At 40.6% G+C, this 19490-nt stretch overlaps 1 protein-coding gene across 4 annotated transcripts in view; it reads left to right on the top strand.

Moving 5' to 3' along the window:
• The window catches only part of trpm3 (transient receptor potential cation channel, subfamily M, member 3), a 163420-nt gene that overhangs the window by 133018 nt on the left and 10912 nt on the right, over positions 1-19490 (top strand). For 2 of the 4 annotated variants that reach the window (XM_018760069.1, XM_018760071.1), the window contains exons 9-19: positions 882-954; positions 2959-3059; positions 3799-3933; positions 5689-5739; positions 7886-7921; positions 8040-8180; positions 9343-9372; positions 10273-10565; positions 11058-11286; positions 16023-16226; positions 18663-18803. In XM_018760069.1, the coding sequence (XP_018615585.1) occupies positions 882-954; positions 2959-3059; positions 3799-3933; positions 5689-5739; positions 7886-7921; positions 8040-8180; positions 9343-9372; positions 10273-10565; positions 11058-11286; positions 16023-16226; positions 18663-18803 (1434 nt within the window). The remainder of the gene's footprint in view (positions 1-881; positions 955-2958; positions 3060-3798; positions 3934-5688; positions 5740-7885; positions 7922-8039; positions 8181-9342; positions 9373-10272; positions 10566-11057; positions 11287-16022; positions 16227-18662; positions 18804-19490) is intronic. The other 2 variants (XM_018760070.1, XM_018760072.1) reach the window with 1 other exon arrangement.

Below are 19490 nucleotides of genomic sequence, written 5' to 3'. Positions count from 1 at the left end.
CACTCATGACAGGACAGGATGCCAGTCCATCGCAAGGCACCCCAAGCAGGACTCAACCCTAGACCCACCAGAGAGCAGGACCCGGTCCAACCCACTGCACCACTGCACCACCGCACCCCCCCCCCCCTCCCCCCCCGACTAAAAATAATTAACCAAAAATATTATCCTTTGGATATTCTCCTATTTTAAGCAAAAGAGCAGTACAGTTAAAATCTTTTATTTCAAGTGAGCTTAAATTGACAAACACTGAATGTCAGTGCTCAGTGTGCCTTAAGGACTGGAGACTTCTCCCTGTCACATTAGTAAGGTTTTCTCTCTGAATCCTTTCCTCCAGCAGACCTTTGAATATTTAGTTCATTTTGCTGCCTAAATTCTAAGAGGAAATGGAACTCTTGAAAGCACCCTAATTCACAGGGAACCCATGGCCCTCGGGCTCAGTCGACAGAAGCTCTGGCATCTCATTGTTTTCCACTGTTCTGGATGCTACTTGTTCTCTCCAATGGCTCTGTGTGAAAGCACAGTTAGAGTCTGCAGAGGAACCTGCCTTTTGAATCCACACACACTTCTATCATCATCATTATTACCACTGCAGTCATAATCAGCTATCGGAACAGCTGCTCGGCTCCTGTGGTTCATTTCGTTGCAGCTTTAATAAATAATATTTACTTCATTCAAAATACTCATCTTCACAGCATAGCATAAATTTAATATAAATGTGGTTCAGCCTCCACCCACGTTATTTTATTCACTCTCTATATTTACGTGCTATCTTTCTCAGCTGAGGATTCTGGGTGATTTTTCTGGTTGATACAGCAGTTACCCAGTATTCTGTTTTGTTATGTGTTGTATGATGAATCGCGTTTTTTCCTTTGCAATTCCAGATAACAGTTTTTAGAATGGGGTCCGAGGGACATCAGGACATAGACTTGGCCATCCTCACTGCTCTTCTGAAAGGTAATGGGTTTCAGTCAGCTCTTTAGCCTCCCTTGAGAACTGCATACCGCACTGCGTTTTAAAAATGCTTTTTAAATATTGTGAGACAGAGGAAGGTTCTGCACAAACTTTAAAAAGCTTTTCTTTGTCTATGTAAATGTTGTTGAAACCTCTTTCCATCTACATTCACATATACACATGAAGTGAAGGTACAGTGTACCTGAAGGTCCCCCTCTTCATCTCTACTCTTTTCAGCCCATATGACTATTAAAATCCATCATGGCTCTAAGAGATGTACCCAGAGAACCCAGGACACTGTGGAATCCTTTGCTGTGATCTGGCATTTGCCTCTATCCCTCCTAATATTTTTCTGCAGCAAAGAATACTTCTGACAGCTGCCTTAGGACTGAGGTGCAGGAAGGAGGCCTTCTGGGGTTGTGTCCTTACCAATATATTTATTATTGTTGATACCCCCCACCGGGTTTATCTTGTACACCTTGGCTCAAATAGTGGCGGTCCCACTGCGTGCTGCCTGTCCATCGGGCTGTGGCGCCACCTTTGGCCAAGCAGAGCCAAGGGATTTAGAATAACAGAGATCTTCTCCTTCTGACCGGCATGGAGAATAAATGTTCAGCCAACTATCCCTCGGGCACGGCAGCCGAAGTCATTTTAACAATATGAAGCTTGAATTGAAGGAGACTTTTACTGACTGAAAGAGAAAATCTCAGTAGTCACAGATCTGCAAATCTGAAAGTCTGTTTTGCCTTTGGACACACCGTGTACTTCTTTTCAGAGCTGATTCTAATGCTGCTAGTCTGATAAACCTGCCTGTCCACTGACTGATTCTCCTTGCTCACAATTCAATGGTTGTATGCTTTTCACAACATAAAAAGTTCACATTTTTATTATTCACTGTTGCCTCCACAATTCTTAGCACCCTTGATAAGTTAGTTCCTCCCACATCGGTTGACATATTGGGCAACGGGTGTTCTCCAATGGGGTCTGTTGCCAGCAATGATCTCAGCATCTGTCCATTCGATGTTTATGATTTTGAGGTCTTCTCGAAAGGTGGAAAGCCACGTTTTCGGTGGTCAACCCTGCTTGTGCTTTCCCTTTGGTGGCACCCTTTGGAAGTCTCTGGTCAGGAAGTCGTAAAATGTGACCTGCTGGTCACATTCGTCATTCAACTAACATTTTTTGCATTGAGAATACGTGGTCGCAACAGGTGCTGAACATGCTTTCGGGTTTGGTTCACTGCCGTCATCAAAAGTTGCCCTGCATTCCTCCGCTGAGATTGATTTCAGTTTATTGCACTTGTTTCTGCAGCGAGATCATTTTTTTACAGGGAAGGGTTGCTAACCCTGCGCCCAACCTTCCTCCTTTCTCATCCAGGCTTAGGACTGGCAATGGCAGAGTTACCCTTGATAAAGGTGATCAAAATAGAGTATAAAATAAACAGTAAAGGTGGACAGTTATCACCAAAAAATCAGGAAATTGTTGGGCCTTTATTCAAATATACTTCTTTAACAAATATTCACACATGAGCAATACAGTATTGTAACTGGGAGCCTTTCACAGTAATATGTGTAGCAGATCTGAGCTCTCTATAACTGATGGGATGTTCTGGCAAGAGAAAAGCAGAAATGTCATAAAAATGAAATTGTAGCGTTACAAGCATATGAAAGGTCATTAGGTTGTTCTCATTAGTACAGCCCCAAGACAGAGTTTTCAGTTGTAGGCTGTCAAGCAACCAAGTGAAGTACAGAAATCTTGTGTGAGGTGTTCTCAGCCATGACCAAATCATTCTCACCGTGCAGATTAAATAAAGTATATACTTTATTTCATACACATTTATATTTGTCTTCATAGCTCAAATTCCAAAACTCCCACCAATAGTGGATAAATGACTTTTTTCAGATCCTTCAAAACTCTTAATATAATGCCAAGTGAAAATGACTACAGTATCTGGATAGTACCGGTCACTTTTTTTCTGAATTCTTTCCACTCCACTTTATTTCTTCATAGGAACCAATGCTTCAGCTCCTGACCAGTTGAGTCTGGCCTTGGCGTGGAATAGGGTGGACATTGCCAGAAGTCAGATTTTTATCTACGGGCAGCAATGGCCGGTAAATTAATGTCTTACCATACCACTTTCTGACTGTTTGTCACCATAGACACCCAAGAACTGCAAAGAATGGTGCCCTGGAAACAAACACACACACACACACACACACACACACACACACACACATTTTCTGAACCGCTTGTCCCATACGGGGTCGCGGGGAACCGGAGCCTACCCGGTAACACAGGGCGTAAGGCCGGAGAGGGAGGGGACACACCCAGGACGGGACGCCAGTCCGTCGCAAGGCATCCCAAGCGGGACTCAAACCCCAGACCCACTGGAGAACAGGACTGTGGTCCAACCCACTGCACCACTGCACCCCCCCTGCCCTGGAAACAAAAATTATTAATTCTCTGTTCTACAGAGTAGTTTCTATTTGAAGCACATGTTTTTCAAGATGACAAAACTGAATGGAAAACACAAATGTGCCTTGCTGAGTGATGTTACAAAGTCTTTTTTCTCCGTTTGTATTTTAGTTTGGTCCAAAAACCTTTATTACCTTCATTTCATGTAAAATTAAGTTTGACAAAGAACAGGAAGCACCAGACAGTTATAGCACACTCCAGTCCTTCCCATAATAATATCAGACTACATTCATGTACCAGGAGATATACAGATGGAGGACAAATTCAGAATGGCAAGTAAAGGGTGTTGCCCCTGAAAGTGCATGTGTGGATTCGGAAGAGTCTATGTCATTTGATGGGTACTGATATTTCCCTTCCTTTTTTCTTGGCTTGCAGGTAGGATCCCTGGAGCAGGCCATGTTGGACGCATTGGTGCTGGACAGAGTGGACTTTGTGAAGCTACTGATTGAGAATGGGGTCAGCATGCACCGCTTCTTGACCCTCTCCAGACTGGAGGAGCTTTATAACACGGTAGATAAATTTGACTTTCATTCTATAAACAATATGTTATTTATGTTTTTAGAATCCCCGTCCTGGGTGTGTCCCCTCCCCCTCTGGCCTTACGCCCTGTGTTGCCGGGTAGGCTCCGGTTCCCCGCGACCCCGTATGGGACAAGCGGTTCCGAAAATGTGTGTGTGTGTGTGTGTGTGTGTGTCTGTGTGTTTTCAGAATTCTTTTTTTAATTTCTGCATTTTAATTTAATTTTTTTTCCCATTTATTTGTTTGTTTCTTTGCTCGTGTTTGCGAATATCTCAGTTATTATTCTGGGTCTTCTGATAAAAACTTTGATAAACTAAAAGGTGCAACTTTTACTTCAAGGAGGAACTTTTGCCTTGTTTAATTTACTGTAATCAAACTGCAGTTCCAAATCAGATGAAAAACTTCCGCCGTCGTCTTTCTGAAAAAAATAACTTTATTCTCCAGTATAACACCACATGTAACAAACTTTTTTTCATAAATTTTACCCTTGAATCCGATAAAAATCCATGCTACCACATAGTGTAATGTCACCTTCCTTTATTTTATTAGCGCATCATAATCAGTGTCATGCAAACTTGCTTATGTGAGATTCAATTGTTTTTAGAAAGTGTGAGTTGGGGGAAGAAGAGTCCAGCTAAAAGAAACAGATTGCCTTTGTTGACTAGTGCTAAAGATTGCAATGATGATTACAGTATTTCCATGCACAGGTGCTTCCTGCACGCAGGTGCTACCTGTCTCTAAGACATGGACAAATTGATATGTGTGAAGCACCATCTGTACTATGGCCTTCATCATGGTGAAACTTCATTTCAGACAGTGAAGACTGGAAAAAATTTAAATCAGAGAATCTGGAATATGTCACATAGCCTCTTTTACCTGTTCTCTCTTTTTGGAGGAGGAAAGGAATGCCAAGCTTAAACTGAGTTTTTGTGGCTAGGGTTTGATCTCTGTATTGAACTTTTAATTTGGGGGGGTGTGTGGCGCAACGGGCTCGACTGGGTCCTGCTCACAGGTGGGTTTGAGGTTCGAGTCCTGCTTGGGGTGCCTTGCGACAGACTGGTGTCCTGTCCAGGGTATGTCCCCTCCAGCCTTGCACCCTGTGTTGCTGGGTTTGGCTCCGGTTCACTGTGACCCCACTTGGGACAAGTGGTTTGAGACTCTGTGTGTGTGTGTGTGTGTGTGTGTGTGTGTGTGTGTGTGTGTGTGTGTGTGTGTGTGTGTGTTCTGTTCACCTGTAAATAGCCTTATTGCAATATCGGTAACTTGTTAATTGGTTGATTGGAAATATTTTCATAAAGGCAGAACTTAGCATAACTGCTATGCAATGCTGACAAGAAATGAATGACTTAGTAATTGCCAAGAATATAAAACCAGATCTTTAACCCTTTTAGCAAATGAAAATGCAGAGCTATTTAAAAGTGTAAACTAAACCAGGTTATTTCTCCCTCTTCCAGGTTGATAGTGACAGTTAAGGGTGATGTCTACAAGCACAACATTTTCAGACCTCATTACATTCCAAATCACATATTTAACACTTGCCCTGAATCTAAAATTTATGTTTCTTTGCATAATTATTCCATGCGACAATTAATTATCATATATAAAATTTCTCTGACTTGCAATGTTTTCTGGATGTACAGCGCTAGAACAGTTTTATGGGCTGTGAGAATCACATATGATGATTTATTTCAGATGAGACTTGTTTTTAAGTCCTGTGTTCATTTTTATTTTTTTTCTCTTCATCAGAGACATGGACCTTCAAACACATTGTACCATCTGGTCAGAGATGTCAAAAAGGTATTGTTATTTTCCCGTTTGTATTGTGCGTTTGTGCTTTTAGCGTTGCTTAGTTTTTCTTTTGCTGCTTTAGTGTGGGAAATTTTTGCGATGTTATAGGTGTGACTGCCTTTGAATGTAACTGTTGTTCAGGTCGTTGCTAAAACTGCTGGAAAACTCATATCCCATGTGTTATATCCATACTTTTACTTGGCACTGAGATCATTTTTTCTTTCCATTAAATAGGGGAATATCTCATGAGCTTACATGAGCATGACCTCAAAACCCAGCATGGTGACCTCCATGACCATCTTTTTCTTAAATCCTGTTACCTCACTGACTTTTTCTGCACTTTCATATGTAGAAATGCTTATATACTGGAAGTGTATATAATGATGTGAATACCTGTCTACACCTGTCTAACAAGGTGCACCAAGTTATTCACTATGTGGCAAGTAAAGAAATTCAGTGCCTTTCCGGCATACCTGATGAGATCAGTGAAAGCAGTGTATAAATTATCTGAGTACATACAAGTCCCACCTTATTGGAGGATTCAGAACCTGCCTGGTTCCCCTCACCCCCCACCATCATCACGATTCTCACATGTCACATTCGGAGTTATACTCCAGTGATGTTTGTTTTGACATGCTGTTTTATTTTTTTTTTTGTGTCCTTGCACTTGTGTGTGGGAGTTACAGATTGCTGTAGAGTTGCCATTTTTTGCCTTGTACAGCTGCTTGCTTTACCTGTGGTTTATGTGTGTGTACTCTGTAGGGGTGTTTTCTGCTCATTCACTGGTATGTTGGTAGTGCCTTGGGTTCATGACTATGTCTTGAGCTGTGGCATAAAAATGTGATGTTCAAAGCAGCATTTTCTGATCTTTTTTCCAAGCTCTCAGCCACATCTATTTTTACATCAGGATAGGTAACCTTGGTCCTGACATGCCGGAGCGTATGTTTGTTTATCATTCCAGCTGAGCTCTTAATTACTCACCTTTATTTAGGATTCTGACTGATGGTATGTGCATCTGTCTTGCAAAAGTGTTCCTTCCATCAGTCTTTCAGTGCTGAGTTGTTCAAGGGTTGGGAATGATTAAACAGCCACTGATTAATTTTAATAAGGAATATTAATGTTCCTTTTATGGTGGAAAACATGCGTTTTAAGCTTTAATATAGTTTTTCTTTGTTTAATACTAATTTGGTTTAATCAATATACCAGCATGTACTAGAAATTGGAATTCTTAATTCATATTTAATTGGGCACAACTGAAATGGAACAAAGTAATCACAGCCCCAAACAAGGCTGAGCGAGTAAGAGTTCAGAAGGGACCCACACACAAGGGCCCAAATCTAAAGTAAAAAAATTTACGTTAACCTACAGTTGTCATGTGGAGTAGGTGGTTTAATATTTCTGTGTCAATTATTAGCATGCAACGGTGACAAAAAAAAAAAAAACATGTTAAGCATTAAAACTGACCCTGGCACTTATTTTCACCCTGAAAGGGAACATTATTTTTTTGCGAATTTATGATGTATAAATTTATATATTATAAAACTTCCATAATTTGCCACCAGGAAGGAAGATCTCTGAAATATTGATTCCTGCTTTTAGTAGATACTTCAAACCAGTACAATTAGTTGCTAAAGCTGGGACTGTCAGCATATTACAGCAATTTGTTTCAAGCTTCTGCTTCATGCAAGAATTAATGTGAGGTAAAATTAACTGAAGACATTTTACTGATGCAACACAACAAAGCATTTTTATTTCTACTCATATAAAGGCACAACAAGCATTCTAGTGAAAAATGAAATTGTCACTGATGGCATCACATGTCATTTCTGCTGTCTACCTCTTTATTCTTTGTTTTTTGTTGTTTTTGCCAAGGCTGTTTACCATTGAGGTACTGTTTTAAGTTAGAAAAAATCCATCAATCTTTTACACCTGTATGCTTCTCGGCTGCTGACTTTTAAGCGCTGAAATCCTGACAAGGACAACCTGAACTATAAGGGAGGGCATTTGTTTACGTAGAGTGATAAGGCCACAGGATTTCTCTAGTAACAGTCATGTTTGACACCTGTCTTAAACAGGGGATCTTAGAGGGATTTCAGCACCTTCCTTTTACCACACCATGTGTTGTTTCTCACTGACCTTGTGTGTTCTTTCCAAGCAAGAATATCCAGGGTTCAGTTGGATCTATTTCAAGGTGAATCAGCTAATAACATTTCCTTTCAGATTAGCTTTACCATTTGTTTGATTTTTTTCATCTTTGGACTTTTCCCTTGTGAGGGTCCAGCATCTTTGAATGAACTCTTGGTTTCCAGGGCAACCTCCCGCCAGACTATCGGATCAGTTTGATTGACATCGGCCTGGTGATTGAGTACTTGATGGGAGGAGCCTACCGCTGCAATTACACCAGGAAAAGGTTTCGAACTCTTTATCACAATCTCTTCGGCCCCAAGAGAGTGAGTGGGTTATGCTTTCTTTTTTCTATGTTTGAAGGATAGTTGTGGGTTGCTTCTAATTGGTGGGATTTATATGAAATAATTGCTTCATTATGATAATTATTGTTTGATAATAATGATCTGATTTAATGAGTCACAATAATTATCACTATAAACACATTGCATGTGTCTATGGATGTTTAGTAGGAAAGGTTTCCAGTTATATATTCAGGGACAGTTAAACTAGCATGACTTTAATAATTGTCCTCATTGACTTGAGGTCCATTTTTCCAAAGCACTGCAGCACTGTCTTGATTGTAATTCAGTAGAAAGTAAAAGAAATTATGATCATTTTAATGTCATGATGGTTTTGGGAAACAGATCCCTAGCTGATTCTAATAATTATTCTTCCAATGTATTGGCCAGAACTTTAAAAATCATCCCCATGCTGTACATTTTACACTTCCCAAAGATGTAAATTATACTTTGGGTCGTTGCCAGTATTCTTTGATTTGGAACTTAAAAGGTCTTTATTCTTTTTCAGACAAATGCTAATTAGCTTACACTGAATATAATGGTCAGGAGTAAAATTAAAAGATAAGAGAAACACATGTTTCAGGACACAGATGGTTTACTATTGCTGTTCAGCAGTGCAGTGACTATTTCACTGCCACAGTGCTACTGCACTGGAGCACACAAGTGGGCTTGGACTCATGAGAGCAATAACTGATTTTTTGTGAGAACCTTGTGTGTCCTGTTTCAGCTCAGAAAAGCTGGATCCTCAATGGCATTTCCTTCATGTACTAGATAGGGAGATGCTACCGGATATGACATAATTCAGGCAAATGATGGCAATTAATGTGATTAAAACCAGACTTTGATTTTGACACACACCATTGCTGGCAGGAACAAGCCTTTGAGTAGATTTGGATTTAAGGAAGCTTGCAAGAATTCCAGGAGCATCCCCTTATTTAATTTCCCAAGTTAAACCATTACCTGTTTATGGGAATAATGGAGTAATGGAGCGCTTTGGTTCAACAGCACACACTTTGTTCCCCTTAAACAGATAAAGGGTGTTTGTTATCATGTAAAATGACTGTAATTGTAGCTTCGAGGCACTAATTTCTGAATGTGCAATACACTGTGGATCTTTTTTTTCTGATTGTACTTTTTCATTTTCTAGCCAAAAGCATTAAAGCTCTTGGGAATGGAGGTAGGTAATGATTAAATTAACCTGACACCAGCTTTCACTGCTGAGTATTATAGTATCTAAGCCAGGAAATGTTTTTTGTAAATGGCCATAATAATATGAAAAAGCTTTTGAGAGAAGTTGTCTCTGATGTTTGAGTAAGAGTATATTACATGTGCAGTATCATTTATTAATTGAACTAAAATTTAAAACACTTACTTATATTAAAAATAGATTTTTAATTTGTTTTGCAGTCATATGATTTACATTGAAATTTTAACTATTTTTTTATTTCTCATATTTCTCAATGTTCAATAGTTCTATTGAGCTTTAATAATCTTGAGTACGAATGAATGACATAGCACTTCCCTCTGAATCCTTTGAAAAATGACACTAGGTGGAATTAAATTTTCAGAAATTAAATTTATTCCATATGAATAAATTTCTGCGAAACCCCATTCAAATGGTGTTTGGTATTCAAATGGACAGTAGTACTGTAACTACACAGAACTGAGAACTGTCAGTATGCCATATACTATAGTTGCCTTTATTCTTCATTTTTTATGGATCCAGGTGAAATTAACCTTATAAGCTCTGCAAATTGTCATTATTCTGCTCTCAGAATCAGAATCTGCAACATGTATTTCTGATATCTTCTAACAATCATTGTGATAGCAAATCTCCTGTCATATTTCCCTAAACTTTGTCGTAAAGCTCTTCTTAATAAAATTTCATAGATAATAGGATCAGCTGGATTTCTGTAAATGACTGATACTGTGTTATTAATGTATAGTAATAATCAGCTCAGTATATTTTATACTCTTCTCTAACATTTTTAAATGTACTATCATGAAGCCAGACAGCAATTCCTACGAATGAATGGGAACTGACGATTCTGCTCTGATCTGCTCTATCCGGTCGTAGGACGATATGCCAATCAGGAGAGGCAGGCAAAAGACCACCAGGAAGAGGGAAGAGGAAGTGGACATTGATCTAGATGATCCTGAGATCAACCATTTTCCCTTTCCGTTCCATGAGTTAATGGTGTGGGCAGTTCTGTTGAAGCGACAGAAGATGGCACTCTTCTTCTGGCAGCATGGTGAGGAGGCCATGGCCAAAGCACTGGTGGCCTGCAAGCTGTGCAAGGCTATGGCGCATGAGGCCTCCGAGAATGACATGGTGGACGACATCTCACAGGAGCTCAACCACAACTCCAGGTGCTTCTATCCTACACCTGCTCACAACTTAAAGACCAAAATGGTCTTGACATGCAGAAAACTGATAGCGTGAAGATCCCGACTGGTCCTATTGAATGCTTCTCTCCCTCACTCATGGATTCCTCCCATGTTTGCTTGGATTTCCAAATATTCTGCTATAATATTTCTCTGTGGAAATTTTACACTCGTGTACAAAAACTGACATCAAAATATGTGTAATTTTACTGTGTTGAAATCATGGCCATTTAAGTTTAATTGGGAGTCTGTGCTCCACAAACAATGTCAATGTGTGTTGTAGTACATGTAAAACATTGAAAAAAATTTATAATCTGTAAATGCATATGCATTCTTTTCACTATGTTGCTATATTGATTTAGAGTTCATCCTCATTCCTCTATGCAGTTTAACCCAATTTGTGTGTGTGTGTGTGTGTGTGTGTGTGTGTGTGTGTGTATTTGTGCTTGTTATCACGGTGTAAATGTGTTTCCTCAGAGAGTTTGGCCAGCTGGCGGTCGAGCTGCTGGACCAGTCCTACAAGCAAGATGAGCAGATGGCCATGAAGCTGCTCACCTACGAGCTGAAGAACTGGAGCAATGCCACATGCCTGCAGCTGGCTGTTGCTGCCAAGCACCGAGACTTCATTGCTCACACCTGCAGTCAAATGCTGCTAACCGACATGTGGATGGGACGCCTGCGCATGCGCAAAAACTCTGGGCTCAAGGTGACAGCTATCCCGCCATCGCATATTCATAGCTACTGCTGTGAGGTTGAACATCAGCACCAGCAGAACAATCACCCAGGGTGTGTTAAGTCCTAAACTTCAGGTAAACTGTTCATCTCACAGTATGTAGAAAATGTGCCATAGCATGATCTGAAATAATTGGTGAATTTCTCAGCACCTACCGAGATGACCTTTTCCAACAGCAAATAGGCCTATCAGTTTCACGGGTTGCTGTGACGAGTGGGCATGGAGCAGGCAGCTGTGGGAGATGTTGTGTGTGATCAGTGCACAGCTGGATAAAGCTACCCAGGCTAACAGTGCTGAAAAATATAACCCAGAGCAAGTAATATGCTTACAAATAGTAAGTCAAATGTAATTATTAAAAATCACATAATGATTCATGTGGAGCCCTAATTCCCTGGAACACAGCTCTCTATCAAAAACTAATAAAAAATATCGCATGATCCCACATGAATTAAACCATGAAAAAGGAATATGAACATACATTGTTATTACAAAATATGCATCATTAGGGTTCTGTAGAAATCCATCAGAGGTGAGGAGTCCAAAACAATTCTCAAGTGAAACCATTGTTTTAATTCTAAAGTAAAGTATTCTTCAACTAGTAAAGTCAAAGTAAAAAAAAAAAAGTATTTGGGGTCAAAAAACAAGTCAGGGATCAAGTTGTTTTGATTCAGATTAGGATTTTTAAAGTGCTGAAACACTATCAATCTTTAGTACAGTTTGAACTCATGGAGAAAATACATCAAAACAGATTCTCCTCAACTTACATTCCGATAAACCCATCGTACGAGGTGAAAATCGTAAGCCGAAAAAGTACTGCACCTGCTGAACATAGTAGCTTAGTCCAGCCTACTTCAAACATGCTCAGAACACTTACCATAACCTACAGCTGGGCAAATTTAAGCAGGAGACACAGATGGGTGTTTAGTAGACATGATGGGATGTAAAAACACAAAACAAAAAAAAAAATGCTTTAAACACAGTATCGGTTGTTTAGACTTGTTGGCGTGATCACTACAGAGGCTGTGAGCATGGTTGAGTGGATGCTGCGGCTCGCTGCCATAGCCCGGCATCGGGACAGAGTATCGTACCACATATCGCAACCGCGGGAACAGATTGAAATTCAAAACTCAAAGTATGGATTCTACCGAAGGTGTATTGCTATCATAACTTTGAAAAATCATAAGTCAAACCATCGTAAGCAGAGGAGCATCTGTGTATCTTTTTGGATTAATTCAATTTCTTGTGGGAATAAAATTTGATATTGTCAATTAGACTGATCAAACAGTCATATAAAACAAATGAAAGACCACTTTGACAGTCAGTGAACTGAAACCTTTGTCCAAAGCAACTTACAGGCTTGTAGGCTAAGCTACTTACAATCATTTGTTCAGTTTAGCAGCTGGAAGGTGCAAGGCAACAGCTCTAATCAGGAGCACCAGATATGATCTGTAGAAGCACATAGAATGAAAGCACTTTCACACTTTTTGCTTTTTGATTCTGACTGTAATGAGACTGTTGTTTCCAATGATGCATGCTGTACAGAGGGACCAAACTAAAGTGGAAAAAAAACTGCTCTACTCTGAAATTGAAAAATTACATTCAGGGTGTTCAGAAATTAGAAATTAGAAAGTAGTATAGTAGTAGTATAGTAATATAAATGTCACAAAAGTCCACAAAATTAGTGCTCAGTATAGCATTAATCAATATGTGGACAAAGAATGGTGGTGGATAGAGGTGCAGAGTTTGTTCACGGTGGCACAGTGCTGCTGTCTCATAGCACCTGGGTGGTGTGAGAGGTTGTGGGTTTGATCCCCACTCAGTCTGTGTGGAGTTTACATGTTCTGTCTGTGTGGGTTTGCTCCCAAGGTCCAAAGACATGCTGTTCAGGTTCCCCCATTGTGTGTGTGTGTTCCACTGAGGTGTGGATGAGTGACCCAGTGTATCTAGCAGTGTAAGTTACCTTGGTGAATAAGATGTGTGGGCTGATAACACTACATAGAGTTTATTGGAAGTCACTTTGAAGAAAAGTGTCTGCTACATAAATAAATGTAAATTTACAGAGATTGATGAATTTTCTGGGGGCAATATACATAGGAGAGAATGAGGGCACTTGTGAGAGCTGACTGGTTGGTTTTGAGGAGGCTTGGTGAGTGAGGGCACACTGACTAAGACAAACCCTGAGTGAGTCGGTTCCTTTTTCAAATTCCTCCTTCATGACTTGAGGGGAATCTGGTGTGCAGAGAAGAGTCAGGACTTGTTGGAGGAAGAACCCTGCTATGCTGTTTACACAAAAGTGAAAAGCTAAGCCAGTCTATATGGCCTGCAGGATTCCAGCACGCCTCTGAAGAAGGTGGAAAACAGAAAGGTGACAAAGAGCCTGACCTATGGAAAGCTGCTATATCCACAAAAAAGAGTTTAGGCATGAAGTGTGTTACACTTTGAGCATTTCATACCAACAGACACAAAGCTAAGACAGGTTCCAGAGGTGTTAAGCCAACAGCTGTGTAGTATCAGTGGCCTTAAATTATTTAATTCAATGCCTAACTTCTGGAACAATTTTTTTAAAGTTTACAGATGCTCCTCTACTTATGATGTTTCGACATGATTTTTCAAAGTTACAATAGTTCAATAGCGATATGCATTCAGTAGAATTCGTACTTCGAATTTCGATCTGTTTCCACACTTGCGACATGCAGTACAATACTCTACCCCGATGCTGGGCGGTGGCAGCGAGCCTCATCATCCACTCAACCACACTCGCAGTCTCTGTAGTGATCATGTCAACGAGTGTAAACAACCGCAAGTGTAAACAACCAATACAGTGTTGAAAGCATTTTTTTATTTTGTATTTTGCATCCCATCATGTCTACTAAATGCTCATGTGTGTCTCTTGCTTAACTTTGCCCAGCTGTTGGCTTTGGTAAGTGTTCTGAGCACATTTTAGGTAGGCTGGGCTAGGCTATGATGTTCGGTAGGTGCGATACTGTATTCTTTTTCGACTTACGACTTTTCTACTTACGATGGGTTTATCAGAATGAGCATCTGTATTTCAGTCTCACTGTGAAGTAACAGAGCAGTAAATTGGTGATGTTTTTCTGCACTATGTTGAAATCCCTAATAGAGTCTCTTTTTAATGAGCGTATCTTCAATCAGACTTCCTTCCAAACATTCAAATTTACAACCTCTTAGCCCTAATAGGTACGCATTCGTGGTACGGCAGGTAGCAAGGGTCCGTTACAGCTCTTGTCCTGTGTGGTTTTGGGTCTGGGATTGAAACCACCTCTGTAGAGTTTGTATGCTCTCCCAGTGTTTCTGTAGGTTTCCTCCCACAATCCAAAAGTGTGCATATAAGAAAGCAATGGTAAACTGCATACCCTCCTCCACCTTGGTGATTTCTAAAGCGTAAACTTTCACATCATGGCACCTACCCTAACCCTGTCTTTTACCAGCTGCTAGCATAATGGTTACAGTTACTGCCTTTGAACCCAACGGGCACAGGTTCAATCTCCACCTCCAGCTGTAGTACCCTTGAGCAAGGTACTTACCTTAAATTGCTCTAGCTGTATAAATGGGTAAATAATTGTAGGTTGCTTTGGAAAGAAGGGTCAGTTAAATGAATAAAGGTATGACCATAACAGGGAACCATCAGCGCTAAGAAAAAATGGTACTGTGTTGCTCTGACTTTCAGTAAGAAAGAGCTCAGAAATGTATTTTTCTGGACACAAAATACATTTTGGTTTCAGTCCTTGACCAACTAGCATGTTCACTTTTTCCATCCATCTGCTGCTTTCTATACAAAAAAATATTGATTTTCAGAGGCCATAGCTCCCTTTAACAAACACACTGTGCTTCACTCTTCAGCCATAAATCAACTGATCTAACACCAAGTCCCTCTGTTAGCTTCAGAACTTCATTCAGCACTGGGATTTTACAAAACAAGATGTCTTTTGAAAAATAGTCATCACTGGTTCACTGTTTAGTGCAGTGCAACATTCAACAGTCCAACGTTTCCCTTCCCAGGATGCTTCCAGGTGGATGATTTCCTTTTGCTGTAAGGAAATTAAACCTGGAGCTGAAGCTAAAAAGCTTGGAACCCCAGAATTAAAAATTCCTTAGACATTATTTGAAATACTTTTGCTTTCATTCTGATTTTGTAACCATTAAAGCTATGCTTTTTATTAAGGTATCTCAGCAGTTGTCAGATGGCAAGCTTTTTATCAATGTGGCAATAACCATTATCATTCCTGTTTCACGCCACAGTTCAATTGTCTTAACTAATCCGTTTTTAATTGCCTCTTATGGTGGATTCATTCAGACATCATTAACTGAGTATGAAAATACTGTAGAGGCTTTCAAAGAGGGAACATAAATCAAATTTTTGGAAAAATTAGAATGAGCTCTTTTCCCCTAAATCATTACACTTTTCGATTAGTAACACATGTACATTTTTTTCTTGAAAAACCACGTTTATAATTATACTGTCAGTAACATGGCTGCTTCACAGATTTTGCATGACACTTTCATCTTACATTTAATAATTTAGCAGATACTTTCCTTCAAACCATCCTGCATTGTTAAACTACTTATAATGATTTACCCCTTTAGGAAGTGCGATTCAGTCCTGGCTCCTTCAAGTGGAAGACCACAGTTCTAACAGCTACACAACTTACTCCCGCTTTTGTTTTCCTCATGTTACATTACCTGCACAGGTGATACTGGGCTTGCTTCTACCACCATCCATCCTGAGTCTGGAATTTAAGAACAAGGATGAGCTGTCCTACATGCCCCAGGATCAGGAGACCTACCTTCAGGAGAAGGACGTAGAGGAGCCCGAGAAACCGGTCAAGGAGAAAGAGGAGGAGGACATGGAGTTCACAGTAAGGTCCTACTGTGGGACGCAGTACAACTCTGTGGTGAGAGCACCCACATCAGCCCCCTCCCCCTCCTTGTGCCATGGCCCCTGCAGGATCATATATCAACCCAGTTCATTCCGAACAATGCAACCCAATCCTCCTCCTCCCTATGACAGACTGTCAAAGTGACCCAATCCCTTATGTCCGTCTGCCCTGTACTTTGCTGTCAAGTCTTTTCTTCCACCACAACCCTTCCCGTTCAGGCTCCAGGTCCAACCATCCAGCTGAAGTTCCTCGTTAACCCTGCTTTACATGTACAGTCCAGGTCCACTAAAACACCGTGACGCCCCCCTCAGGTTTCACAAACACGTGTTCGTGGTACAGTGTAATTTTCCCTTTCACCTGCACTAAGTACTGCTACACTTCTGCATTTCTCGGGTGAGAAGAGAACTTTGAATCTTCAAGAGAGACAGCTTTATTGATGAGAGCAGCACCCCGCCCGCAACAGAACATCAGAATGGAACGGCAATGCCTTTGTACAATTTGCTGTAGTTTTGTTTCGTCTGTTGTCTCTCTTCCTTTTGATAAGTTCTAGCCTGATCCGTTTCAACAGAGGTACGGTATTGTATACGAGTGGATATGCATACAGTGCACTTCTGTTCATTTCCAGAGAAATGCTTCCATCTATGCAACAAAAACCAGAAACAAGCATCCATCATCCCAGGTCAAATCAAACTCATGCATTTGTCAGAGCTTCTCAGACCCAGGTCTCTGCATCTTCCTGCACAACCCACACAAAAACATTAATCTTGCACAGATCTGTATAACTTCACACCAAGGAGAAATTGTATTGCTCCTCTGCTTTGCTTATGTGCTTTTTGAAAAAGGTCTTCATAATCTGTTGCTTCAAATCAAATAAATTAAATCTTTGTGTTGATCTCAAGTTTGATTGAACAAGCTGTTGCATAATTGATTTTCCTGGAACCCTGAATGACTGGTGGCTCTACTGGCTTGTGAGCTTCCAAGATAAGACAAATATGAGACACCCCCAGGCATGCTGCTGGAGACACAAGATTTGTGTCAAACAAGTTTTAATACAGACAAGAATCAGACCTGCTCTCTGCACATGGCTGTATAACATTATCCTTTCATTCAGGACATTCAGTTCTTTCAAAAAGGACTAAATTGTAACAGGATTTGGGATATACATTTGAGGCGGCACACTGGCACAGCGAGTAGCACTGCTGTCTCACAGTGTCTGGGTGTTGCGAGGGCATGGATTTGATCCCCACTCAGTCTGTGTGGAGTTTGCATGTTCTCCCCATGTTTGTGTGGGTTTCCTCTGGATGCTCTGGTTTCCTCCCACGGTCCAAACACATACTGTTCAGGTTCCCCCATAGTGTGTGAGTGACAGAGAGAGCGTGTTGCACTGATGTATAGATGAGTGACCCAGTGTAAGTAGTGTATCTAGCAGTGTAAGTCACCTTGGTGAATAAGGTGTGTGGGTTGATAACACTACATAGAGTTCATTGGATGTCACACACACACACATTTTCTGAACCGCTTGTCCCATACGGGGTCGCGGGGAGCCGGACCCTAACCCGGCAACTCAGGGCGTAAGGCCGGAGGGGGAGGGGACACACCCAGGACGGGACGCCAGTCCGCCGCAAGGCACCCCAAGCAGGACTCGAACCCCAGACCCACCAGAGAGGAGGACCCGGTCCAACACACTTTGGATAAAAGCATCTGCTAAATAAATGTAAATGTAATATAACTTTAGCTTCTCTTGTACTGGACATTTACAAAGGAGATCATATCTATAGAATTACAGTGTTGTCTGCCCCTCCAAACAGGGCTGTCAACCAGGTAAAATTATGTTTGCCAAAGGAAGGTACTGTATGATTCATTTTGTTTTCAGTGGTGTACGTGACATAATACACCTGATGTGTTGTTTTTAATATTGCATTTTTATAACTAAGTTCCGTATGAAATTTACTTTCTGGAGGTGAAAGAGAGGCATGGAGGTACAGGTGGACAACACTAATGTATTGTTCAAAACCATACTGTTTTCAGCGGCACCACGATCAAAGCAAAGCAAAGATGGTCACTGCAATACAATGAGATTATTTCTCCCGAGTGAGTTGTTATATCCACCAGCAAGATCTGTTGCTCCACTCATGGTTTCTTTAGGATGTGTGTTCACTGCATTGCACTGTGAATCGGACTGTGTGGCGTTTGGCTTCTCGGCCCTTGACGTTCAACAGTGTGAGAGCACATTTTCAGCAAGATCTTGCTTTATGCCTGACATGAGAATGAATGCAGCGTCGAGTCTGTCAGAGTTGTCTGTGGTCTCGGGTAAACTGAACCCAGATCAGTTCACATCCCTCTCTCTGGTAGCATTGTGTAATATCTGTGTTTCGGGACAAAACTAATTTTCGTAATCTTTTCTCACCCTTTTTTCCCCCCTCTGTTTGACTTCCCCTGTGTTGTTTCCAGGCTATGTTGGGGAAAGTAACATCAGAAACATCCCATAAGAAGGACGTGGAAGAAGTCCAAAACAGACATAGGTTTATACCGTTTGGACGAAAGATCTATGAGTTTTACAATGCGCCAATCGTCAAGTTTTGGTTCCACACTGTGAGTCATTCTCTTCTACACCTTGAGTTATGAGTTATTTAAGGAAAATATCGGCCCAGTTTTGTCACACTTGATTTTTGTTTTTCTCTAAGCTGTGTGAAAGAATCACACACGCTTTAGAGTAGGATTTTTTTCACAGGTACTTATAAAAATAAATTTCAACTTTCTGAGTTACTGTGTATTTTGATAGCGGTCCAAGGCTAGATATAAAGTAATTTTTGCTTTTTGTATGAAACTCAGTTTGTGCTGTCCTTAATCTACATCTACAGGTCTCATAGGAGCCACCCAGGTCTGTCACCGTGTATATTGCACTCATTAGTTTTTTGATTCGAAATTGAGAAACAAAATGCGAATTATGATCCCTTCATTCGTTTTTTGTTTTAAAAATTAAAAACAAATTATGAATTAACTATGTTTAAAAACCATTTTTTGCTCAGAATGTAAAATATTTAAAATCTGCCTCATTTATTGTTTCTTACCATCTTATTTTTTCACTATGAGTTATTTCGTTTTGTGGTATTTTTGAACAACCCAGGGGTAAACTTATCGAAACCATGCATAATCCATCAGTAGCTTCATCGAACACACTGGCTTCGCTCCGAGTGATTGAACTATAAGTTAATATAGATCACTAGGTGGTTTTCATAAGCAGCAAGACAGTGACAGTAAGGGAAGATGCCATGTCCA

Source organism: Scleropages formosus, chromosome 17, assembly GCF_900964775.1.
Source record: "Scleropages formosus chromosome 17, fSclFor1.1, whole genome shotgun sequence".
In the NCBI taxonomy this organism is placed as follows: Eukaryota; Metazoa; Chordata; class Actinopteri; order Osteoglossiformes; family Osteoglossidae; genus Scleropages; species Scleropages formosus.
Note: the sequence above shows the minus strand (reverse complement) of the source record. Positions and strands in the feature narration are given on the sequence as shown.